The following is a 26,166-nucleotide window of genomic DNA, read 5'->3' on the forward strand; positions in this document are numbered from 1 at the left end:
TATATATATATATATATATATATAAATTGAAGGTAAACTTTGGTGCTCAAGAGATAGCTCAGTGGTTTAAGGTTAACTCCAAGCATCTGGGTAAAATTGCTCACAACTGGTCTCTGTGGGCACCCTCATGCATGTGAGTGTTGGTACCCCTCCTACCCAGAAATTGTACCATAAAACTAGAATGTAATCTTTGTGTCATTGAAAACTAAGTATGAGGAAAAACACTCAGCTCTTCTTTGCGTATGTCAGGTGCAGGCAGTATCTGCCTCTTCAGAGACATTTAAATATCACTGGTTGTGAGTTTTAAGAGTGCAAGAGACTAGATATTTCCTTAGTGACATGACCCTGGAAAAGCCAGAGAAAGCCTCTGCAGTGTAACTTATTCGCTATAGTGGAGGAATAAAAACATGCCTACTTCATAGAGGTGTCTCTTAACACATGTTCTTAAAGACAGACAGCACCTGGCATCATAGATTATTGTTGATGTTAGTTGTGTTGAGAAATTAATGGGATAAGCAGTTGACTGTGCGTGTAGAAAGCAGTTCAGAGAGCTCTGATGTTGCAGGGTCTCTTTAATCCCTGCATGTTTCACACTTTCACATTGATGCTTGGAAATGAAGGAGCTCTGAACAGTGCTGCTTACATTATACAGCTCTGTTTTCTTCTTGGTGCTGGGACTGGACCTGGGGGCTTTCTCATGCTAAGCATGCACTCTTGCTCTGGACCACTTACCTACAGGCTGCTAGAGTTTACCAGTACTCGAGGGTGCTGGTGAGATCCCTGTACAAAGCTCATTGTGCATAATCCTCATTTGAAAACACAGATTACTTGATTCATTTGATTGTGGTGTCAATTGATTTTTATATTATGCCTTTTATTTGTACAGTATTTTAGAGAATTATGCTGAAGCTAAGTACCATGGTTCAGTTTTAAGTTTAAATGGTTAATCTGCCTTTTTAACTGTAGAAAGTTGAAATTTTTTTTTTTCACCCTCAAGCTGAAAAACACTGAGAAATCAGGCTGTACCTGAAACATCACAGAACATGATGGTAATTATCTGTATGATTTTTTTTTTTTAATTTAAAGAAGATCCCACAAATTGCCCTGAAGCAAGTTCAATCCTATCAAAAGTATTTCAGTATGCAATTATACTGGAAGCTATGAAATTGGAACATCAGTATGAAGATCTGGGTACCTCTTTATCCTCACCATTCAAGCCTTTAAGTCTCCTGTAGATGAAGAATAGCCTTTTAAAGAATACCAGAGTTAGTTGGTTCAAAGGAAAGCAAATCTTTGTGAAAAGTATGTCACATGGTGCCAGAATCTAGAAAGTCAAGAAAAACAGTATGCCCCAAAACAAGGGCACTTTCCATAGGTGGAATTGTGGGAGTTTTGAAGTTGGTTGTACAAGCTGCTAAGATAGCTACCTGGAGGAGAGAACAAAGTGTCTATAGGGTTGCCCTATCTCCTTTAGGAACCACACATTCAATTCAAGACATGTACCTACTGCATTAAAACTACTCACAGGGTAGTAGAATGCAAACGAGCTGCTCCATTACAGAACAGAGAGAAGTTCTGTCTGAGACTTGGGAACATTAAGATGCAGTAGATTTTACTCTAGTCACACACAGCCATATTTGGGTCTTTCATTTATCCTCTGCTTCATCGTGCAAAGTGGATATTACTTGTGTGTTTGCACATGCGTGTGTGCGTGCATGTGATGGCAATAGAAATGCTTGTATATTGTATTAGCTATATGTGCTATGCTTTCATCTAGATTGTTCTCATATAGTCTGGCATTCTTTTAAAAAGCAATTTACCCGATGTATGCTGTGGCTCATAGCTGTAATCCTAGCTCTAGGGAGGATTGAGGTAAGATGCATGCCATGAGTTTGGACTAACCTGGACTACTTAGTGAGTTCCAGGTAGTCTAGGCTACAATATGAAACCCTATCTCAACAATAAAATCATCTTCTTAATGATTTTATATATGTGATATGTCTAGGACAATTGATAATCTTAGGATTTGCAGATTAAGAAATGACAGGGAGCAGTGGTTCATGGTTTCTAATATGAGCTGTGCAGAGACAGTACACCTCCTCAATGGGGAAGTGGTTGTGAAGTGACTGACACACACTGATCATGTCATTACAACTTGTACGCTTGCCTTTTATTTTGACAAATAGTTTTCACTGAAATACTTAAAGATATTTTTCTGTAACCTTGCTATGGGAAAAAGGATCACATTCTGTCACATACAGATGTTTTTGAGCAAACACAATTAACGTGCAACCATCAAGCAGTTTAACATAACCTGGTAGGTAAAGCCTGTGAGGGAAGTTTTGGGCTCACTTTCCCATCGGGCATTTCTGCTACCTCCTTGCATAAAAAGTTCAGTAGAAATAGATTTCCAGTAATTACATACAGTAATTACTGTCCAGTCAGATATATAGATGTAGCTCCATTCTTCTGCAGGTCAGCACCATTTGCTGAAGAGCTTCAAGGCTTAATTTTTTTTTAAATGTTTGTGTGTATTTGTATGTGTGTCCATATGGAAATTTGTGTGGAAGTCAGAGACAATTTGAGAGAGTTGGTTCTTTTTTTCTACTATGTGAGATTCCTGGATTTAACTCAAGTCTTCAGAAAAGCCAAGCACAGCAGCACAGCCTGGTCCTCCTAGTGCAGGAGAATAAAGACAGATGGGCCTGGAAACTGCCGATCCTCAGTCTAGTCTCCAAGCTCCAGGTCCAGGGAGAGACCCTGTCTCCAAACTAAGGCCAAGCTAAGGGAAAGAATGGTTGAGGAATACACTCCATGTTCCCTGCGGCTTCCACACACGTACACATTTGTACACACATGTGCATACACACAAACACACACATACAGTGGAGTAGAAGTAATACTTAATAAGGAGGGGAGGTGAACGAGAGCACAGTAGGGGGTAGATGATAAGCTGCTAGCTCAGCTTTTCTCTGATGGGAAGATGGTCCCTGTGCTGAGATGCCAGGTACACTCGATAGCCTTAGAGCCCTCCTCTGTAGCTGTGAGCCAGCAGCTAAGATGGCAGTGGAGCTTGTTGTGCCAGTTACTTCAGGTTTAGGGCAGTCATACCCCACAGGTATTCTCATTTGATGCAGTCTATCCTACTGTCTGAGCTGAGCCTCCCTTCTGCTTACCATGGCCCCCGCTTCTACCACAACTCCCCCAGCCGATTAACTGCAGATTCCCACTGTGTTCTCTGTCTTCTACCACAACTCCCCCATCCGATTAACTGCAGATTCCTACTGTGTTCTCTGTCTTCAGGGTGCCAGGACAGTGCCTTTCAGACATTAGGTTCTCTTGAGGACATGCCTGGTCCCTGATAAATGACAGAGGGACAAATTGGGCATCCTGCCCAGTGCTGACCAGAATCTCTGTTGTGTGATTTGAAGGCTGGTGAGGTCTCTGAGCTTGTCTTGAGGGTGGACTTGCCTGTCTTTCCCCCAGGACCTCTGACTTCCTTCTTGGTGGTGATTTCTGCCTCTGCCCTTCCACTGGGAAGGCAGGCAGTGAGCTGTAGTTTGGCATCTCTTAGGTTGTCACTCATCTTTTTCTGTGCACCTTTTGTGTATCCTGTAACCTTTGTGACTGTATGGAGTTTTCTGTTATTTTGGGTTATACACAGGCAGCTTCTGGCCTAGCATTTTATCCAGAAGTCATGCATTCTGAATTTTTGTTACAAAAAAAGTTTTTATTCCACAAATAATGGCTCTTTTGTAGATTGTCTGTCACAATCCACAATTCCCATCCTGTGTTATGTGCTATTTACTTTATCAAATATCTCTTAGCATGCTCAGCTTAAGTAGTGATTCTCGTTCTGATAATTCTAACATCCCTTTCATTAGTGTGAAGTGTTTTTTTTCTTTTTTTTTCTTGGTAGCTGGATGTGATGTACTAGGTAAATGGAATTGCTGTAAGCATCACTTGAGTACTGGCGTTAAGATGTGGTAGAGGTGACGGAGTCTCAGGGTGTTGGTGTGCCTGTGCCTCTTGGCAAATGTTTTTCAAACTTTCCCCCTTCCTAGGGAGGATGGTATTGTTAGAATAGACTGTGAATCTGATAAGTTTTATAGGTAAAGTGAGATAAGACCTTGGCACCATCCAATATATTTCACAGTGGTTCCTTTCTTCCCTTATTAGCACGAGGTGAATTTTCTCAGATAGTTAGCACTTGTAGGTAGTACTTAAAAGTTCTTGGATGGTTACTTATAAACGGGCCCCTCTGGCATTGTAATGTGCAGACTTGACCATACCTAGCCTCTAGCAATTCCTGAATTACAGATGGACTTTCCTGTCTTAACTCTGATTCCCGAGGAGGTTTGTGCTTCAGTGTTAACAGGTCTTTTATCTGCTTGTCTAGCTGCACAATTTTGTGGGCATTAGTTTGCCCTATAACTTAGCTTTTTGTATATATCTAAGACTTGATAGTTTTCGGTTTATTTGTTCCGCTTTTCACTTTTATGAAGACAGAGTAGTGGTTTTGAAGTTCCTTACACGTAGAACCAGACTAGAAGTCTGATTACTTCTTCAATAAGAAAAAAACATGTTTAGAAATCATGATGGACAAACCAAGAAAATACTAAATATCTTAGCAACAACATAGCAAGCTAAAGCTTGAAGAGCTCTAGAAGTCTTTTACAACAAATGACCCAAATAGGTAAGGGGCCAAGGCACAAAAGTGGAAATGCGGATGGAGCATGGGAGTAAGTTCAAAAGTCACAGGTATCAAATAAATGCTTTCTTACAACAGAGCAAGTATTAGAAAGAAAGAAAGAAAGAAAGAAAGAAAGAAAGAAAGAAAGAAAGAAAGAAAGAAAGAAGAAAGAAAGAAGAAAGAAAAAGAAAGAAGAAAAAGAAAGAAAGAAAGAGAAAGAGAAAAGAAAAGAAAAGAAAAGAAAAGAAAGAAAACAGTGCTCTGATGAAAAGAAAAGAAAAGAAAAGAAAAGAAAAGAAAAGAAAAGAAAAGAAAAGAAAAGAAAAGAAAAGAAGAAAGAAAACAGTGCTCTGATGAGCGTGGTCAATGGGACTAGCATTGTTATATGCATGAGGTTATAGGTTGGTTTCATTCTTTGGAAAAGCAATTTAGTGGCATTTTAAAATGATCAGATGTTTTTACCTTTGTTTGTGCATATGTGTGTGCATGCACATACACATGTGGAGCTTAAAGGATAACCTCAAGCATCCGTCCTTGCTTCCGTCTCTGGGACAGATTCCCCTCCTTGTCCTAGCATATACCAGACTAACTGAATGCCTGGAATTCCTCCAACTCTTCCAGATTGGCAGGCAGCAGAGAGGGTGAGAAGGGGGAAGAGGTGAACTTTGGGCTTGGCTAGAGCATTTGAAGTCCAAAACCCACTCCCAGTGACACACTTCCTCCAACAAGGCCACACTTATTTCAGCAAGGCCACACCTTCTAATCCATGTCAAGTAACACCACTCCCTAGGACCAAACATTCAAATCTATGAGGCTTTCGGGGACATTCTTATTCAAACGACCACAGATGCATACATACTACTGTGCCCATATTTATGTGATTCTGAGAATCCACATGTAATCTTGTACTTGTGCATTTACTCACTGAGCCTTCTCCTTAGCCCTCTACTACTACTACTACCAATAATAATAATAAATAATAATAATAATAATAATAATAATAATAATAATAATAATAATAATAGTAAATTTTCTTCTGGGCCTGGAGAGATGGCTTAGGAGTTAAGAACACTAACTATTCTTCTGGAAGATCCAGGCTTGATTCCTAGCACTCATATGGTTACTCACAACTGTCTGTAATTTCAATTCTAGGGCATCTGACACCCTCCTGTGGCCTCCACAGGCACCAGGGACACATGTGGTACATGGACATACATACAGTCAAAAGACCTATACATATAACATAAATACATTTTTAAAAATCTCAGTTCTAAAATCTGCTCTAAGAAAAAAAGAGTCCCAAAATATTGTGGTTATAAAAATGTTCAGTACAGCATCATTTTTAGGAGTAGCAAATTGGAAGTAACTTTATGTAAAATAATAAGAAAATTATAAAAATTTATCATGTAGACATGATATGTGTCATCTAGATATAGGCTAATTAAGTTAGAATGTTAAATTATAACAATAGGGTTTTACAAATAGTACCTATAAAAACTAGAAGAAAATATATCAAAACAACTATCGTTTTACTTAGGTAATAAAGTTTGAGTGTTTCCTTTTTGTACTTTGTACATTCACAGTTTTCTGCAATGAATTTATACAATCAAGAGATATAATATTGGAAGCATGATTATTTTCATAGACTCCTATGAAACTAGACTATGTGAAACTAGAGAAGGGAAGGCAAGTCTAGATGCTGAGGTGTGGATCCAGTGGAGGGGAGAAGACAGAAGAATCCAAATTCTCGAGAGCGTTAACAGTTAAGAGCCATTTAGTTTTGTGAGTCCTGGATCAAGAGAGTGATTCAGTGAGATGAAGAACCATGGGAAGAAGTCACTTAAGGGATGAAGTGAGCTCAGCTGGACTGTGTTGTATTTATGAAACATGAAGTGGGTAGTTGTTGAGTGCTGAGGCATGGAGACCAAGCAGTCAGTGTCAGCATATGCTTTTCAGTTCTGACCATAAAATCCTCAAGAACCAATTCTTCTGTAAACTTGAGGTGGTTATATTTCTCTCTTCCTACATCTAATGAAGACTTACTTTTAAAACCTGCTAATTTACATTCATAAGGTGAAGCAAGTGCATACACACATTGTGCATAGGGATGTTTGCTGTCTTCACAGCATCATGGGGGGAGGCTGACAGACAGACACTGCAGGAGCATTCTGTAGTAGACTCAGCACTAGGGTCATGTCTTCTTCTTCCAAACATGGACAGCCTACAGCCTGTTTAGACCTTTGAACTTGTGTTTTGTGAATTCCTGGAGTTTCCCTCTGAGACATGGAGGGTTTTTGTTTAGATCTTTTTACTTATTTATTTATTTATTTGGAGGAAAGCCAGATTTTATTTATTTATTTATTTATTTATTTATTAGAGGAAAGCCAGATTTGATTTTAAAATTGGTGTAGTTTTCTAAATCAGTGAAAGAGTATATATCTCACCAGAAGTTTTTTGTTTTTTGTTTTTGTTTTTAATGTTGATTCTTCCTGTTGACACTTTGCTACTACTGTCTCTTCCACCAGAGCATCTAAGTTGGTTATTTTAGCTGATATGGTTTCTAATTAAGTCTTTGTGGTTGAGAGAGCTTCCTGTAGCATGTCTGCTTTAGCATTTAATTGCTCCATGAATTCCAAATTAAATTCTCTAGTGCTTCATCGTGGTCTGCTGGTGAAGCAGAGATCGCATGGCCTGAGAAATGCTGTGCTGAGACAGTTTGAGAGACCAGCACCACAGTTTTAAATTCAGAACTGTTGCTCTTCTAGATTAACTTCATTTCACCATTTCATTTCAGCATAAAGTTTAGAATGCTATCACAGAGCTAAATAAAAGGATTCCAGACACATAATTCACTAACTTTGAAAATATGGCATTTTCTTGCCTTGATATTACAGGATACCATCTAATTTTGTTTTAGAAAAAACAGCAACTTGAGTTTTAAGGTATAAATGCCAAGTACCAAACAGTTGTCTATTTAATAGGCACACTGTAAGATGTTCCTGTAGTGGAGTGGCAGGTTAGAATAAGAAACTGCTCTTATGTCTTTTCTACATTGTCTCCTGTGACAATTTGGGTTTTCTAATGAGTAGTGAGAGTGTTTATTCAGGTAATTGAGTGCTCATTCTTTACACTGTAAAATAATTCATGAGTCAGAGGGCAAGATTGTCTAACTCAGAATTTTAAATAAAAACAGCATTAATTTAGTCATCATCTTAGAATGTTCTTCAGAATTCTAGTTGCCTGTCATTTTATTTCTTGGTGCCCTGGTTCAGCAGTACTTAGAACTTAATAGTTCTTGAGGACAGGGGCAAGAATAGGCTCATGTATTAGGCAGGGAGATTCTAGAAGGGTGGATGTTGCAGGTACTGATTTATCCTCATGGTGACATTAAGGCAAAGTATCTAAAGCTTAATTCTCAGTGGACAGATCAAGGGAATCCTAGTATAATGCTGATGACCACAACTGTGGGTCTAGAGAGTAAATACCCAACAACTTCCATTAGCCATAAGTGTAACTGTGGACCAGTAAACTTTATTGTGATGATGGCTGGTTATCAAAACTCAAATGAAACATTCTGCTTTTGTCAGTGGTAAAGGGAGGCACTTTGAGCCCTTGGAAAATAGCTAAAAACAGGAATAATATGACAAAAAGTTTTAAAGCTAGTTTTGAAGTGACCTAATAGAGTCTAAAACGTAGATCAACACTAATAACTGAAGCAGGTGGCCTAGAAGAGCCGTTCCTCACGGCGTTCACATAAAGGGGTTCTATCTACATGAACGGAGGCTTACTGCTTTTATCTCTGTATAGAGATTCAGGAACGGTACAGACTATTCCGTAAGATGGAACTCTAGTCTTAATTGAATAAAGCTGAGATTCCAGAATCAGAGTAAGGATTAAGTTTCAACACAGGAGTAATGTGCCACACGACAAAGTGAGACGTCTGCATGGAGCATCCACGTAGCAGCTCAGAGACACACAGCAAGGATGTCTGCATGGAGCATCCATGCTGCAGCACAGAGATATGTAACAAGGAGAGGAAGGTGGGCTGTGACAGAGTCATAAACTCATGTAACTCCTCATTTCCTGAAACATAACTCATGAAAGAAATTACTAGTGTGGTTATCCAAACTTAGCAATTTATTTTAATGAACAAACTGAACTTAATACTTGCACATAAGTAACTAAAATTTTATTTTGTCTGTGATAAAACTCAAACATTCAGTGAATATTAGAATTTTAAAAACTCTCTACCTTTAGTTATATAGTTTCTCAATGCTTAAAGGTTTTTTTGATAGAATAGGTGGCAGTATAAAAATATGATTTATTTTTGGTAGAGAATAATGAAATGTTTCAAATATCCGAGAGTCTACAGTTCCTCCAGACACCAAAGTATAAGACTGCAAAATTATGGACTAGTGGATAATTCATTCAGTGTGCGTTATAGTACAATGGAATTTTAATTTTACAGGGATTAAAAAGTTCATTGATAAGGTTTCACTTTCTGTGTTACTGTTAACTGTTAAAAAACCATTATTTGAATTTTGGGATGCATCTCAAGTATGAAGACTTAAAGTGATACGAAATTACTAAATTATTAGTTTTTTTCCCAACTACCTAACTGTGAGTCTTGATTTTGTAAAATCAAGAAAATATATCATCACACAGATGGAATATACCAGTAGAGTTGACTTTTCAAGTAGACATTAAAGAGATATTAAAGAATGAGAAAGAAAAATAATATAACAATGCAAAACAAACATTTTTCTCACCAGGCTTATCTTTATATAGAAAGCATATTTATTTTTAAAACATGTTATCATGAGTTTGTAATTTTAATCACTATTTTTAATTTAAAATTTTCATACATTTTATCACATTTCCCCTCCCTCAACTCCTCCCAGATCTCCCTGCCCCCTTTCCCCACCCACCTTTATGCCTACTCGCTGCATGTGCTCTCTCTCACAAAAAAGCAACAGAAACAACAAAAAACTCACAAAAAGGAAAATTTAAAGAAAAAAAACCCCAATAATAAAAAAAAAAACTCCACCAAAACAAAGTAAAATGGAACACAAAGTTTACAGAAATAGCATTGTGTTCTGTGTTGGCCGGCTACTCCTGGGTGTGGGGCCTGCCCTGGAGTGAGGTTGATAAAACTCCAGGACACTTCAGTAGAGAACACTGGTGTTCTCCCTGCTGGTAAGTATTAGCTGCTGATAGATAGCATTGTGGCTAGGGGTGGGACCCTGTGTCCAGTCCTTGCTGTCAGTGATGGGAGCCTTTCTGGCTTGAACCCGTGCTGGTTTTATTCTTGTTTCATATTTACATCACTTCTGTGATTTGACAGTGTTTGTGTACTAGACAATTAAAAATAGAATATTGTTAATTTCACAATTTTTATTTGTATTAAAATAAATACTGATAGATACAACCCATGTAGGAGAATCTTTTAAGAGTTCTTGAATCATGTACAGCCTTGAGACAAAATCCCTTGCAAACTGTTGATCTAATCTCCAGAAAAAGCAGTGGAGAATAGACTGGGTTAATTCTTTTTTTTTTGGTCAATATGCTGCTCACAAGAGACAGTCCAAAATCAGAGGAGGTTAAATGTCAGACAGAGGGGTGGAAGCCCATAGCAAGGTCTGTGGCTCCTGGTTTGAGAGCAGTTGGTTAGGTTGTTCACTTCCCTCCTAACTCCAAGCTTCCGGGTCCATGGTAGCGTCTGTTTTCTGCAGAGTGCTCTGTTGTATTTCTCTGGGGGACAGGGTATTGACAGCTTACCGTTGCAGTTCGACCCCACCTATGGGAGTCAGTGCAGGGGCCCATCCCTATCTTGTTCTGTTTTTCCTATGTCTCATCTGTCAACCGTTGCTGACCTATCTGGCTTGAACAAAGCTCTGCCTAGCTCTGCACCTGCTAGTAGGTTATAAATTGCAAGCTACTCTACCATGGGAAGCCATATATCTCTCTTCCTCTTTTAAGAAGAGGAATGTGAAAAAAATCTTAAACAGAAGAAACTAATAATGTAAAATTATTTCAAAACATTTGTAAGAAGTCGTAAGTTTACAATCCATTTGTTCACTCGGGAGATATTTGTTGAGCTGTGGTTCTTGAACTAGGATACAGTAATCAACAGTTACACAAAAATGCCTGCTGTCATTGAACAGGGTAGAGAGAGTGTGTAAATAAAATTTGCATGTTTGGAAAGGAAAGTGAAGGAGAGAAAATAGAAGACAAAATATGTTCCCTCGGAGAGTAGCTGAGATTTTATGTAAGGTGCTCAGAGAAGGGCTGGCTCCAGGGAGTCAGGCCTGAGAAAAGATCTAACTAAAGGAGAGAGAACTAGTCACATGATACACCCGAGAGGGAGTCAGGCCTGAGAAAAGATCTAACTAAAGGAGGGAGAACTAGTCACATGATACACACAAGAGGGAGTCAGGCCTGAGAAAAGATCTAACTAAAGGAGGGAGAACTAGTCACATGATACATACGTGAGGAACACTCCTGGTCAGGGCAGCCCCAAGGGTGAGGCCTAGGTAGTGGAGCCCAGAAAATGGAAGGAGAGGGAGAGTTCAAGAGCATTGTTGGGGGCCTGACCATGTAGGGCTTGCTGATCTTCCTATGGTGCTCTGCGCTGGGTGTTACTCGGCAGTGGAGACACTTGGGTAAATGAGGGCTGGGATGTGACTTTAAATGTCTTATGTTGTGAATAACTGTAAATAAAGACAAGGGCAGCAAGACTGGTTCTCAGTTGCATTGATTCAGTTCAGGCGGATGACCAGAACCTGCTTGAGGGTTTATTTGTGCTCAGGAAGAGGCGTGGTTCATTGGAAGTGTTCTTTAGAGTCTACTGGAAGGTTGCCTGTGTCTTGAGCAGCTTTCCAGTCTCTCACTTGTTTACTGATTGGTCTGTGTATGCTAGAAAATATCCCAGACCTCATATTCAAACATCTCTGTTGTCCTTAGCACATAGGATATAAACAATCGGGTGCTGCAGGTGAGTTTACACAAAAATGATCTATTGTAGATTGATAGCTGTATAGGAATACTAGTTAGGTACCGTGTCAGGAGTTATGGAATGCATGTGTAAGGTGATCATAGATTTGCCCATAAAAATTGACTGGATACATTTTGAAGGATTATAGTTAAATCACCTTCTGTGATGTGGTACAATTAAATGGTAATCAGTTTTTTAAAAATCAGTAGAAAAAACCCATACAGATTGGAAAAGTTTCTATACATCTTCCAAGTCAAAGAACCTGAGATAAAAATTAGAATATATTTAACCAGAGTAACCAGAAGTATTTCAGAGTAAAACATGAGACAGATAGTTGAAGCAGTACTTAGACAACTGTTTGTGTATGTGTAGATGTATATGTGTGTGTGGGTATAGGCTCCGGATTCTGAGATGAGGTTTCTTATTGTCCTGAAACTTGCCAATTAACTGGACTGGCTGGCCAGCAGGCCCCGGGATCTGCCTGGTTTTTCTTTGGCTTTTGTTCTGGGAGTTCCTGTTGGGTCCTCAGGCTTGAAATCTTTACCAACTGAGTTACTTACCCTGCCCCAGGAAATACATAGTTTAAATACACTATAGGCACAGTAAAAGCTGATCAAAATTCAGGAGTTTAGATAGAATAAGAGCATAGAAAGTATGATGAAAATGCTTAAAATGAGTAGATAGCAGTGAGATAGAAGATGAATGTTCATTAGGGTCAGCAGAGCTGAAGACTTGTTAATATGGGAAGGTTAATGACATAGCTTCTAGCAAGGATTGTTTATGAACAAAAGAGAAATGGTGCAGATGAGTGTTGAACGTGACTAAACATATAAACGTATACAATTTTAGAGATGAGCACGGAAAGGGTTATAGAAAGTTATAGTGAAAGGCAGAAGCTTAAAAATGGTACTCATCTTCGAGGCCAGCCTGGTCTACAAAGTGAGTTCCAGGACAGCCAGGGCTACACAGAGAAACCCTGTCTCGGAAAAAAAAAAAAAAAATGGTACTCATCTGTGTGAACAGATCTAAAACCTCAAAGCAAGCTAGTAACCTAAGGGAAACTTCACTTTACAGAGGGTCATATGTACAAGGAGGAGATATACAGTAAACTTGATACAGATTAAAGGCCAAAGCTCTCCTTTTCAAGATTGAGAGAGATGTGTGAATGGCCCCTCTATTTACTAGAATAATGTATGAATGGCTTCTTCATTTATATAATCAAGAATGGTACACTGAGGGTTCTAGAGATCATCAAGAAAAAATTGTAGTTTGGAAAAATGGAATATATTCCTAGTTTCTTTTTTTTTTTTCTTTTTGGTTTTTCGAGACAGGGTTTCTCTGTATAGCCCTGGCTGTCCTGAAGCTCACTTTGTAGACCAGGCTGGCATCGAACTCAGAAATCCACGTGCCTCTGCCTCCCAAGTGCTGGGATTAAAGGCGTGTGCCACTACGCCCGGCTATATAACTAGTTTTTTAAGTGAATGCTCACAGTCATCCATTGGACTGAGCACAAGGTCCCCAATGAAGGAGCTAGAGAAAGGACCCAAGGAGCTGAAGGGGTTTGCATCCCCATAGGAGAAACAACAATATGAACTAAGCAGTACCCCTAGAGCTCCCTGGGACTAAACCACAAACCAAAGAGTACATATGGTGGGACTCATGGCTCCAGCTGCATATATAGCAGAGGATGGCCTAGTCGGTCATCCGTGGGAGGAGAGGCCTTTGGTCCTGTGAAAGTTCTATGCCCCAGTATAGGGGATTGCTAGGACCAGGAAGCAGGAGTGGGTGGGTTAGGGAGCAGGGGGAGGAGGGGGGGGATAGGGCATTTTTGGAGGGGAAACTAGGAAAGGGGATAATATTTGAAATGTAAATAAAGAAAAATGTCTAATAAAAAAAGAAGTTAGAATGAAATAGAAACCCAAAAGGAAATATAATATGACATTAATAAAGAGTATTACAAAGTTTCATAGATGCAAATTTCACTGCCTTTCTATATGCAAGAAAGTGTTCATTCACAAGTGTTAAAGAGTGCATGATTTATACTAACAACAGAAAGTACCAAGGATTAAATCTAGAAAAGTATGTATAATGCCTGTATAAAATGTTAGAACATTGAAATTTTAAAGACTTGAATAAGTATGTAGAGAGTAATGCCTTATTGTAGAGTAATGAAGCAGTGTTATGAGGGTATCAACTTACCAACACTGATCCACAGATTTACTACAGCTTCAGTAAAAGCCATAATTGGATTTTCCATAGAATTGGAACATGCTAAGTGAGGTACAGGAAAAGATACAATATAGAGATAGAGAGTAGAATATAAGATGTTAGGTGCTGGGAGGAACCATACATTGAGCTTGTTTAGTAAGTACAGCATGCTGTTTGAGATAAGTTAGGTACTAAGTGAAATTTATTTGTTTTATTTATTGAGTTCTTACTTTTTATGCTTGAATGTGTGTGATCTATAACTTTAAAACGTTCTTTTGCCATTAGTTTAATTTTCATAATTCCTTCATCAATTTTTCTTTTTCTTTCTTTGCTTCTACTATTGTTGGGTTTGACTTGTTTTTCCTAAGACCATGGAATGTGTTGGTTGGCAGGTTTCTTATTTTGGATCACTCACTGTTTTTAATTGTAAGTGCTCATAGCTGCAAAATATAGTCCAAAGGTGCCAGAGAGTTGTGCTTTTCATTTGGTTATAGAAATTTTAAGATTTCTTCTGTGTCTTACTAGTCATTCAGAATTGAGTATTAAATTTCCCATTATTTATATAATTTCTATGATTTCTTTTGCTATTGATTCTACTGTGTTAAGACACAAAAGGCTTGTTTTGTGCTTAAACATGATATATTTTGGAGAGTTTACCCCTCTCATTAGATAGTTATTCTTAGATGCCTGATAAATATATTTGTTGTGTGGTATATATTAATTCTGAAATTTGTTGATTTTGTGTGTGTATGTGTGTGTGCCAGAGGTTAATACCAAGTGTCTTCCTTAAAAATTGCTGACCTATATTTTGAGAGAAAGCCTCTTAATGAATTTGGAATCAGTTTAGCTAGGCTGGGTGACCAGTGAACTCCAGGGGTCCTGCTGCCTCTGCATCCCCTGCACTGGGAGGTCAGACATGTCCCACCATGCTCAGCTTTTTACATGGGTTGTGGGAATCAAACTCAGGACCTTGGGTTAACATCTCATCAGCTCCTGAAACTTGTTTTGTGGATCTGCATGACCTACCAAAAACAAAAGTGGGGTATTGGAGTTACCTGCTGTTACTGTATCAGAGTCTATCTGTCCCCTTTCGCCAGTGTTTGTTCTAAGGTGAGAGCTCCAGTATTTGGTGCATATATGTTTAGAGTGGTCACACCCTCACAGCCGATTGTTCTCTTTATTAGTATGCTGTAGTCTTGTCAGGCATGATATCTATTATGTAGCACAAAATATCTGTGCTGGTTTGGTTTTTGACTTCCTTTTGCTTAAGTATATCAATTTAATCTTTTCATACTTTATGTGTCTTTGTCAATGAAGCATGCTTCTGGGAGACAACAGATAAACAGATAGCAGAATCCTTTTTTTTTTTTTTAAATAGAATCACCTAGTGTGTTTTTCAGTTCTAGAGTTAAGGCTACTTCCATTGAAATTTATTCTTTGGTTTTTTTGAGACANGGTTTCTCTGTATAGCCCTGGCTGTCCTGGAACTCACTCTGTAGACCAGGTTGGCCTCGAACTCAGAAATCCGCCTGCCTCTGCCTCCCGAGTGCTGGGACTAAAGGCGTGCACCACCATGAAATTTATTCTTGATTTGCAGATTCATGTAATTTTGTTGACTCTTTTCCTGACTAGTTGGACTATTTTTTTTGTTTTTGTTTTTCTCTCTTCTCTATTCAGGTGAGTAGATTTGCTGATTTTATGAGTTAGACAAGATTGGGTTTTCCAGTTCATTTTTTTCATCTACTCCACTCAGAAGTTCATTCTTCCCTTTTCCTGTGTGCTGGGGACTTTCTCCTCTCTGTGTTAGGATTTCTTTAAGTAGCTCCTGCTGAGCTAGCTTGGTGAGCATGGCTTTCTTTGGTTGTTGCTTCTTTGGAGTATATTTCTATGTCAATTTTAAAAGTTAACTTTGTATAACCATCTTAGTGGACAGCCCTTGGTTTGGGGGGGAGGGGGGTTTAAATACACATCCCATTCTTTCCCAGCTTTGAGAACTTCTCTTGAAGGTCTGGTGTCACTGTGGTGGGAGTTAGCATTTTTCTCTTACAGGTTCTAGTATTGTTTTTCCCTTTGGCTTCATAGTCTTGGTATCTTAAATATATCATGTCGTGGAGATATCTTTGGTCCTGTCTATTGGGGTTTAAATGTCTTGTGCCTGTCTGTCCATTTTTCCCTCCCTTTTCTGCTATCATTTTATTGAATAGCTTTTCTATGCTTTCAGCTTTTGTCTCTGCTCTTTTCTGCTCCACGGATTCTTGGCTTTGTTCTTTAGCTCTGTCCTAGAGTTGTGCTCATATTTTTCAGTATCAGTGCCTGGCAGTATTTCCTGATCTTGTCCAGTTTGTTTCCCCCCTTTTTTCCTGCTTGGACAGGTGATGCTTTGGACTGTGTTTCCATTTTAATTTGTTCATGCCCAGTGTTTCTATCATCTTTTCTCTTCCCCTCCAGAATTGTTTTATTGCTTTCTCGGCTGTGTTGCAGACTCGTTTATGGCCTGAGCTGCTTTCTTTAATTGCTTGTGTCTATCATCTTTGAAGTCACTGACCATTTTTATAAGTAAACATTTGAATTTTGCATCTGACGTTTTACTCGTTTCTGTGTCTTTGGGCTTAGTCGCTGAGGGAGTGTGATGCTTGGAGCAGTCATGTTGCCTTGCCTTTCAGGTTTCTTGTATTTCTGTTTGCTATTTACACATCTGCTATTGGTGCCTTCTCCAGTTTTATTTGAGGACATTAGTGAACAGTCCTCACGTGAAAGCTCAGTCCCCAGTACCTCTCTGAGAACAGAACACAGACAGCTTTTGGATGGGCCTGCTGTTTCTGCTCAGCCTGCAGCAAAGCCAGTGGTGCTTCCTTCTTTCCAAGGCATTGCCTTTCTGGTTCTCTTTTGTTTTGTTTTTTTCCTATTGCAGTTTGGGGTGTTCTGCCCTCCTGTCTGTCTTTGAAATAGTTTATTCTTGGTTTGTTTTCTTTTCCCTCTTATCATCAACCACATAACATACAGAGTTTGTCATGAAGATTTTTCCAGGACTTAAATTCTAAGAGAACTGCTCAGTCATAAGATGTGCATGAATTCAACTTTAGAAGGCAGTGGGGACTTGTTCCAGTGGAAACGGTCAATAGCAGTGCAGATGGTTCTTCGCAATGCTTGCTCTTGTTCACCCTTTAGAAATATTTGTCAATAGAGAAAGTGAGACTGAAACTTAGTGACAGAAATGAGTCCTCCTGCCACATTCTGATGTTATATTTGTTAGAAATGGCAATATATCAACCTACAATAAATAGAAAAAAGTTATGAAAGCAAGGCTCAGAACTTAATGATCATTTTATGTGAACTTCCTTAGGGATCTGAAAACGTGATGATCTAACGGGTGGAGGGGCACTAGCCAGGAAGAGAAAAGGAATAAAGAGGTGGAAGGAGGAGATGGTGATATGTGACTGACTGAGAACCAGCTGCCTCCTGGAGCCAGTTGTAGGATGTGAAAAAATGAGATCCAGGTCTCTGTTCGCTTATTTTGTAAACACTCTTTAAGGTTTTTATTTTTTTGTTTGTTTGTTTTTTGTTTATATTGAACAGTATTGAAGAGGTTTGCTTAAGTGTTTATGACAGAATGTGTTTAGAGCATAGTATAGTATTATATTGCTTATTGCTTCAGAGCCACTCACTGCCAAACACCTCAGCAGGGAAGCTTTTCCATATAACATTCGCTTTCAAATAAAATAATGACTGACAGAGTATTAATCATTAAAAACTCTATAGCTTAAAAGCAGTATCTTCACATACAGCTTTTAGAATTATGGAATTTCTAAGCTATGATAATTTCATAGTTTATTTTATTACAGAATTAAATTGTTACATTAGGGATCAGTGTCATGCTTTTGTGAAACAGAACAAGCACAGAAGGTAATAAAGTGACAGTTTGTATATCACGCTTTAACCCAGGGCTTTACATTCTGGACTGTATGTAGATACAGTACATAGCCATTCTAAAGGGACAATAAGAGGAAATTGTTCACATCAGTGTAATAAATTGATATTCTCCCACTGTACTGTTTAATTTTGCACATTGTCAGAACCTTGGACCTTAATCTTATCCTTTGATTGACAGTAGCAACCAGGGAAAGAACACTGGTATTGTTAGCGATAGTCACATCTGTTCAACTTGATTCCATTGAGGGTCTTTGCATATTCTTAAGTATTTCTTCTGAGAGGGCTTAACTTCTCAAGTGCTTGATGCATTTTTGAAATTCATTCATAAGGTATCTGCATGCACTAATAGTTCTGTATAATATTGCTGTGCATAATCTGACAGATAAGACCACATTTTAAAATAGGTATTCTTTAGGGAGGTGACATTATATTTTACTTATTTGTTAGGCAGAAATGTTAGGTTTTTGAAAAAGTCTTGTAATGCTTTGATTCAAGCAGAGTAGCCTTACTTTAGGCAAATTTATCTCTCATAGGATGAAACAAAATTCATTGAATAGTAATACAAAGGTATCTATGGTAAAAAATTTTTACCGTGGTTGGAAAATTGAGTAATTTTGTAGAAAATAATTACAAAACATGAATGACTTTGTTTAGTAACTTCTTATTTTATAGGGGCCATTACTGAGGCGGAAGTTTCTTGACTTGCTCAAGATCACATGGCTTGGACATTAATCCTTAAAGTTGTTTTCAATTCCAAGATCAGTTAACCTTAAAAAATCATGGGTGGTATATGTGTGACCTTAGTTTACATTATACAAATTAGCCTGTATCTGAATTTCCTCTTGCCAGTAGAGCACAATGAAAGATTATCTTATGTGTTTTCCTGTGTCTCCAGAATTTACATGGGATCCTACATGTGGTTAGTGCCCAGTTGTGTAGTACTGCCCTGTTCTCGTCAACCCCCTAAGTCCTTATTGTATGTCCAGAAAGCAGTTGTGAAACACAAGGAATTGTTAATGGAATATGAAACACTTTTGATTGTAAGCAGGCTTCTCTTTGTATAGTTGTGATGAGTGGGCATTAGCTGTTTTAAGGAACTTTTGTAGATACACTTGGCTCAGTCATCAGTGTTGCCATGGATGCGAGACCTGAGAAACATCTTCTTCAGTGATATCTATGATCCCAAGGAAAGGAGGGAGAATCATGGACTAGATAAGCAGAAAAGGTCCTAGGAAAAATTATAGGCTTAGCAAGAAAACACCATTTGATTACATTAATTTAATCAAAGAGAGAAACTTACAGTGCCCTCCTTGCCTGTAATAGATCTTTTTCTCACACAAGTCTTGGAGCCATTCCCAGTTTTCCTGAGGCAGGGTCTTATATAGTTGAGGCTAGCTGTGAATTCTGGATCCTTGTGCCTGTACCTACCCTAGTGCTGGACTTAGAGGTGTGAGCTCTACGCATGCTCTTCACTAGTTTCTGTTTCACATTTTCCTCTAGTGTGAATATTTTTACCTGGGCCATCTCTTTCTGTTTTATTCATTTTTATCTATTTTACTTAGATATAAAAGCTGTAATAAAAGCTCATCACAATTTTATTATTGCATTACAAGAATTTTTTAGCAAAGGAAGCTCTTATTTCTTTTTTATTGGCTATAAAATAATTCCAAACTACATAATTATTTTTTGTCTTCCAGGAATCCCCTTCTGGTCGGAGGAAAGCTCTTGCCACCAGCAACATTAACATGAAACAGTATGCAAGCCCCATGCCAACACAAACTGACGTCAAGTTAAAGTTCAAGCCACTGTCTAAGAAGGTGGTGTCTGCCACTCTCCAGTTCTCACTGTCGTGTATCTTCCTTCGGGAAGGAAAAGCAACGTAAGTGACTCCCTTCCCGTCACATTAGTGGACGGGCACAGGGCAGACATCCTGTAGCACGCCAGCCCTTCTCCAGTTCGCTGCTTTGTTTTCAGAGGATGGATGCGCTTATTCTTTTAAAATCCTGTCTTGATTCTCCAGAGCAACAATAACATAAAAAGTGTAACTGTTACCATTTCAAAATCAGTATGAGTTGGACCTAGTGATGTGCACCCCTGTCCCAGCGCTCAAGGCAAAATCATTTGAGAGCAGCCTGGGTACCACCGACTGCCATCTTTGTCTCTGTTGCTATGGTATAACAGTGGCCCAAAGCAGCACTGAGGAGGACAGGGCTGATTAGGGCTCAGGTTACAGGCCATCATTCAAGTGAAGCCAGGCAGGAACTCAAGGAAGGAGCTGAAGCAGATGCCATGAAGAAATGGAGCTCCTGGCTTTGCTCTTCTTGACCTTCTCAGCCTTCTTTCTATCTAGTGTTCATTATTATTATTATTATTATTATTATTATTATTATTATTATTATTATTAATTTATTTACATTTCAAATGATCTCCCCCTTGCCGGTATCCCTTTCACAAGTCCCCCACCCCTTCCCTGCTCTCCTTCACCTCTAAGAGGGTGCTCCCCCACCTTCTCACCCACTCCCTACCTCACCCCTCTAGCATCTCTCTTTTCTGGGGCATCAAGCCTCCACGGGACCAAGGGAAGTCCTCTGCTGCATATTTAGTGAGGAGCCATGGACCTGCTAGCTCATGTATGCTCTTTGGTTGGTGGTTTAGTCTCTGTGAGCTCTGAGGGACCCAGTTAACTGATAACTGTTGTTCTTCCTTGGGGGTTGCAAGCCTGTTGAGCTCCTTCAGTCCTTCTCCTAAGTCTTCTTCCATAGGGGTTCCCAGGCTCAGTCCCATGGTTGGCTGTGAGATTTCTGCATCTGTCTCAGTCAGCTGTTGGCAGAGCCTCTCAGCCTACTTTCTTATACAACCCAGGCTCACTTGCTTGGAGGTGGGACCACCCACAGGAGCTGGACCCTTGCACATCAATCATTCATCAAGAAATGCCCCACAGACTTGCCTACTAGCCAATCTGATGGAGACAATTCTTGGTAGAGGTTTCTTCTTCTCAAGTGACTATGGTTTATGTTAAGTTGACAAAAAGTAACCAGCACAATGCCTTTTTCAAAAAGCAACACAAAACCAGAAACATCACTTCTTAAGTGCTGAATAAGCACTCATTGCAGATTATCAAGTCAGGAATAAGTACGTGTGATCCATGCAGTGCAAGAGCCTGTACTGGGAGAAGATGAGGGGCAGGATAAATGGAAATGCTATGCTGAGAATTTCCTAGTAAAGATAAGGGGAAAAGATGGTCCAGTCTGAACCACAGTTCTGCACATATTTAGCCCAGTAGAGTGTGGTTACTATAATTAGTCGTTTGTTTGACTGATAAGGCTGGCTTCTGCATATCACTCAAAGTGAGATGTTTGGCACTCATTTCCAAGGCAATAAGTGGCATGGTGGATGGTGACAGTTAGCTGAGGGAGGCTGTGTTCCAAGTGAGTGTGGTTAGCAAGGTGGTTAGGCTTTCCTCTCAACTATAAACATTGGGGAAGAAGATAGAAAGAGCTTACCCTGAAGTGTAAGCCAAAAGAAAGGAGATGGAGGAAGCAGAGGGTGAAGAAACCGGAGACCCTCTGAGGGCAGGGTTCCTTCCACTGACAGAAGCAGTCAGTGCATGGCGTCACTCGAGGCTGTCTGGGTAAGAAACAGCTCATTTCAACCAAGAGTCTCAATATGAAGAGGACTCTTTGAGAGCTCTCTTTAGCTCCCCTTCCTAGCTTTCTTGCTGTCCCCATGGAACAGTGTTGCGCTTTAAAACGTGAGGAGATTTAAGTGGCAGAGTTAAGCAAGTTACATTTGGAGAATGATTTGTTTGAGCGTGTGTCTGCATTATTATTACTATCATTATCATTATTGTTGATTTATTTGATTTTATTTTCTAAGAATAGGGTCTAGTTGTTTGGCTCTGGCTGGCCTGGAACTTGCTATGTAAGCCACAGGGGCCTTGAGTTTATTGCATGTTCTCCTTGCCGTTGCCTCCCATGGGTTACGATGCAGCTCTTGTACCTTGGCTGGCCTTTTTTTTTTTCCTTTTTTTTTATTAGATATTTTCTTTATTTACATTTCAAATGCTATCCCAAAAATCCCCTATCCCTCCCCCTGCCCCTGCTCCCCTACCCACCCACTCCCACTTCTTGGCCCTGGCCTTCCCCTGTGCTGGGTCATATAAAGTTTGCAAGACCAAGGGGCCTCTCTTCCCAATGATGTGTGACTAGGCCATCTTCTGCTACATATGCAGCTAGAGACANGAGCTCNGGGGGTACTGGTTAGTTCATATTGTTGTTCCACCTACAGGGTTGCAGACCCCTTCAGCTCCTTGGGTACTTTCTTGAGCTCCTCCATTGTGGGCCCTGTGTTCCATCCAATAGCTGACTGTGAGCATCCACTTCTGTGTTTGCCAGGCACTGGCATATTGGCTGGCCTTATTATCCATTACTTGAAAACTGAGAATTTGGAAGGCACTCATAGATGAAGTAATACAACTTTTCATGTTTGTGTAGACTAGCATGAAATTTGCTTAAAAAGAAAGAAATAGTTTTGTTAACTCAGCTCATGTGAAATAAAATGTGAAGAATTTCTATAATTGGCTTAGTTTGCAAAGTTATATAGAGAAAATCAAATTAATAAAGGTTATAAAAGAATAGTTCTTTAATTTATTTTTATGTCTGAATTTAGAGGGAGTATAAAAAATTGAAAATTTGTACAACATTAAAATGTTCTGGTCAGTGAGATTTAAGATAAAAATAACATCAGGAAAACAAGTGATTTGTATCAAGATATTTAATATAAACTTTATAAATTTATATTTTTAAATATTTTGAGATAAAAATTAATCTCATCACATATGTGTCATTTAACTTATAATTAGATGAGGGTTCCATCTGTGTTTCTTACGGAGACCATAGTCTGCTTTGGAAGGTCTGTTTTAGCTGTAGCTGTACCTTCAGGGCCTGGGGCTCGTGACGAACTTGCCCGTGGCAGTAAGCGTGGCTCGTGGAGAACTTGCCCGTGGCAGTAATCAGTGTGGTTTGTGGCATTTACCACTTGACTCCCTGCAGCCCACAGATCCAAAATGGTTCATGGTTTCCAATTAAGAATTACTGTTCCAATTCCTTTTGTGAGTTAAGTGTTTTATCTTAGTTTTTAAAATGTCTTTTGTCCTTTCATGCGTGTTTTTGCCTGCATCTGTGTCTGTGCACCATGGACTTGCCTGATACCCACAAAGGTCAGAAGAGGGCGTTGGTTCCTTTGGAACTGTAGTTGCAGATGGCTTTGAGCTGCCACGTGGGTGCTGGGAATTGAGCCCGGGTTGTCTGAAGATGCTCTTAATGTCTGAGCCATCTGTCCAGCTCCAAGTTTTAGTCTAAAGTCAAGATTTATCTAATTTGTGGATTGTCCTTCTGTTTCATAATACAAGGTTTTGTTTCTAGACTTCATGCTCAAGAAACTGTACTTGAATTCTCTGCAGAAACCATTTGTCCCTGCGGGGCACCAGAACAAGTACCTGCTAAAGTCTTGCCCGTTAGAGTTTAGTCTTGATGCTTTGTCGTATTGAACGTGCCTGTCAGAAAGTTAGGGGATGTTTAAAATTCTTAGTTTAAAACATACTCTTACATAACTTAAAAGTCGTACTCATTTTACAGAAAGGAAGGCTATGTTAATATTATGTATTGTATATCCATTATCCAAAATGCTTAGGTTCTGAAAGTTTTCAGATTTCAGTTTTTTTCCAGGTTTTGGGGTGTTTGTGTACACATAAGGATATCTTAGTGATGGGACCCAAGTCTAAACACAGTGCCATTTCATGCTTACCTTACATATGTGGCCTAGGCAGTTTTTACAGGTTTCTAGCACACCTGAACTTTGACTGTAGCCTGTCATGTCATATATGAAGTTTCCCACGACATCAGTTGGTTTCAGAGCGCTTTAGATTTTGGAGTGTTTAAGATTTTCAGATTAGGAATGTTAAACATGTATTTTCTAATTATTTTTCAAGAAATATCATTTAATAATCTGTGCTTTACATTTTGGCTTATCTCATGTAGGGATGAAGATATGCAGAGTTTGGCTAGTTTGATGAGTATGAAGCAGGCAGACATTGGCAATTTAGATGATTTCGAAGAAGATAATGAGGATGACGACGAGAACCGAGTGAACCAAGAGGAGAAGGCGGCAAAAATTACAGGTGGGCCACATTAGCGCTGAGCCAGGTGTGGGCCGCGTTAGCACTGAACCTGATATTTATTTTCTAATTTGTGACTCAAGTTTTTATTTTGTTTTTAACTCACGTGAATTTCAGAGAGTATGTTTTACATGTGCTTTCTACCTTGCTTACTTCTGATCAAATTCAAATGAGACTCAGTGTCCCTTTGGTTTGAGTTTTCAAAAAAAGTTTTTACTGAAACTTTTTCTTTGTAGTTAAAACAGTTGATGTATCTATGTGAATTTTCCAGAAATTAACCTATTTATATTCTTATCCTTTTGTGTAGTTAATCTACTAAAGATAGAAGACTTAAGTCCTCAAGTATTTAGTCCAAAAAACAATTCTGTAACCTCCTTCTCATGTGTCTCCTTTGGTTCCGTTAGATATACACTGTCTTGAAATCTTGTCCAGTGTTGGTATTTGTAGCCTGTGTTTCATTCACTTGTGGGTTTCTTTTTATGTCACATTTATTATTTTATTTTTAACCCATCTCTATTAATTTAAGTACACCTCCCATAGATATCATTTATTAATCTAGCCCTATAATATTTGCTTTTTAATAGCTATTTGCAGTGCCGGGGCAAAGGCTCCATCAGTTGAGTGCCTGCCACACCAGCATAGCAACCTGGGTTCAGTCCCCAGAAGCACAGAGCCTTGTGTCTGTAGTCCCAGTGCTGAGGAGACAGGAGGGTCTGTGGGCACACTCACCTGGCCACATCAGCACACTCCAGGAGTAGTCAGACATGCTTACATACACATGTAAACACACACACACACACAACTGTAAGACTATCTCTGTCCTGATAGCTGGCATACTTAGCTTCACCTACACAGTTTCCAGACCTTTTTTATTATTTATCCCTCTATCATTTTGCCACCTAGTTTTTAATTTTTAAAAATATTTTAGTGTACAGGTATTTTGCCTGCATGTATGTCTGGGCACCACATGCATGCCTGTACTTGCAGAGGCTAGAAGAGCGTGTCAGAGTCACTGGAATTAGCATAGAGACGTTGGGCGTGGCTGTGTGGGTGCTGGGAATTGAAGCCAGGTCCTCTGCAAAGGCAGCCAGTGCTCTTAACTGCCAAGCCATCTCTTCAGCCTCTTCATCTCTCTGAGAGTTTTCTTTCAATTTAAGCGTTTTGTTTTCCTAGAGTAATTTGAAAAATGTTCTGTTTTCACTTTAGAATAATAGACTTTATGAATTAACTGGGCAAATAAATGAATGAACCTGTGGATCCTAATATTAACATTAAAACTATATATTATTGTTCCTCTTATTAAAAAATGCAATATAATTTTATCAGTCCCTTCCCTCTATCTCCTTTGTGCTGTTATATTTATTTTAGTAGTATTTTCCCCAGTAATAAATGCTAGCATGAATTCCATTTTCTAATGATGTCACTACTTTATTTTTATTGAAAACTGTTTTTTCTTCATATGTTGTATTCTGATTATGATCTTCCTTCTTCCAACTCTTCCTTGGTCCTACTTCCCTGTCCACCTAAGTCCACACCCTTTCTTTCTCTCATATAAGCAGGAATCTAAAATTGTAATAATGAAAAATGAAATAAGAACAAAACAAAATAAGACAAAACAGAAATAAGTCAAAGAAAAACACAAAAATAGCACATATAGATGCTGAAGCATATATATTCACAGACAGAACACAATAATATATAAACAAAAGATGTGTAGGGGAAAAAAATAAAAGCTCAGATAAAGCATTGTGACACATAAAAAAAATCTGCCACACTACCATTGAGGTTGTTTTGTGTTGACCTTCTATGGCTGGGCATGGGACCTGTCTGTTAGCGTCGTTTGTATCCCAAGTGAGACAATATCAGAGAAAACTAATCTTTCCTTTGGGATTATCAGTTGGAGATGGCTTTGAGGCTAGAATGGGGGCTTGTGTCTACTTCCCCTTACAATACTTGGTTTCCACCTGGCTTTGACTGGTACAGGTCTTGTGTATGCCACACTGCTACAACTTCTGAATTTATATGCATCAGTCAGTCCTGTTGTGCCTAGAAAGCTTTGTTTCCTTGATATTTCCCATCCCTACTATCTCTTACAATCTTCCCAACTCCTCTTTAGAGTTCTCTGAGCCATGAGAAGAGGATTTGATGGAGACATCCTATTTAGCA

General features: G+C 39.1%; 1 protein-coding gene across 8 annotated transcripts in view; it reads left to right on the plus strand.

The window, feature by feature from the left end:
- The window catches only part of Ehbp1 (EH domain binding protein 1), a 266,956-nt gene that overhangs the window by 81,677 nt on the left and 159,113 nt on the right, over window positions 1-26,166 (plus strand). For all 8 annotated transcript variants that reach the window (XM_029545445.1, XM_021210545.2, XM_021210546.2 and 5 more), the window contains exons 6-7: window positions 19,523-19,704; window positions 23,864-24,003. In XM_029545445.1, coding sequence (XP_029401305.1) covers window positions 19,523-19,704; window positions 23,864-24,003 — 322 coding nt within the window. The remainder of the gene's footprint in view (window positions 1-19,522; window positions 19,705-23,863; window positions 24,004-26,166) is intronic.

The sequence above is a fragment of the Mus pahari genome, chromosome 13 (assembly GCF_900095145.1).
Source record: "Mus pahari chromosome 13, PAHARI_EIJ_v1.1, whole genome shotgun sequence".
Classification (NCBI taxonomy): domain Eukaryota; kingdom Metazoa; phylum Chordata; class Mammalia; order Rodentia; family Muridae; genus Mus; species Mus pahari.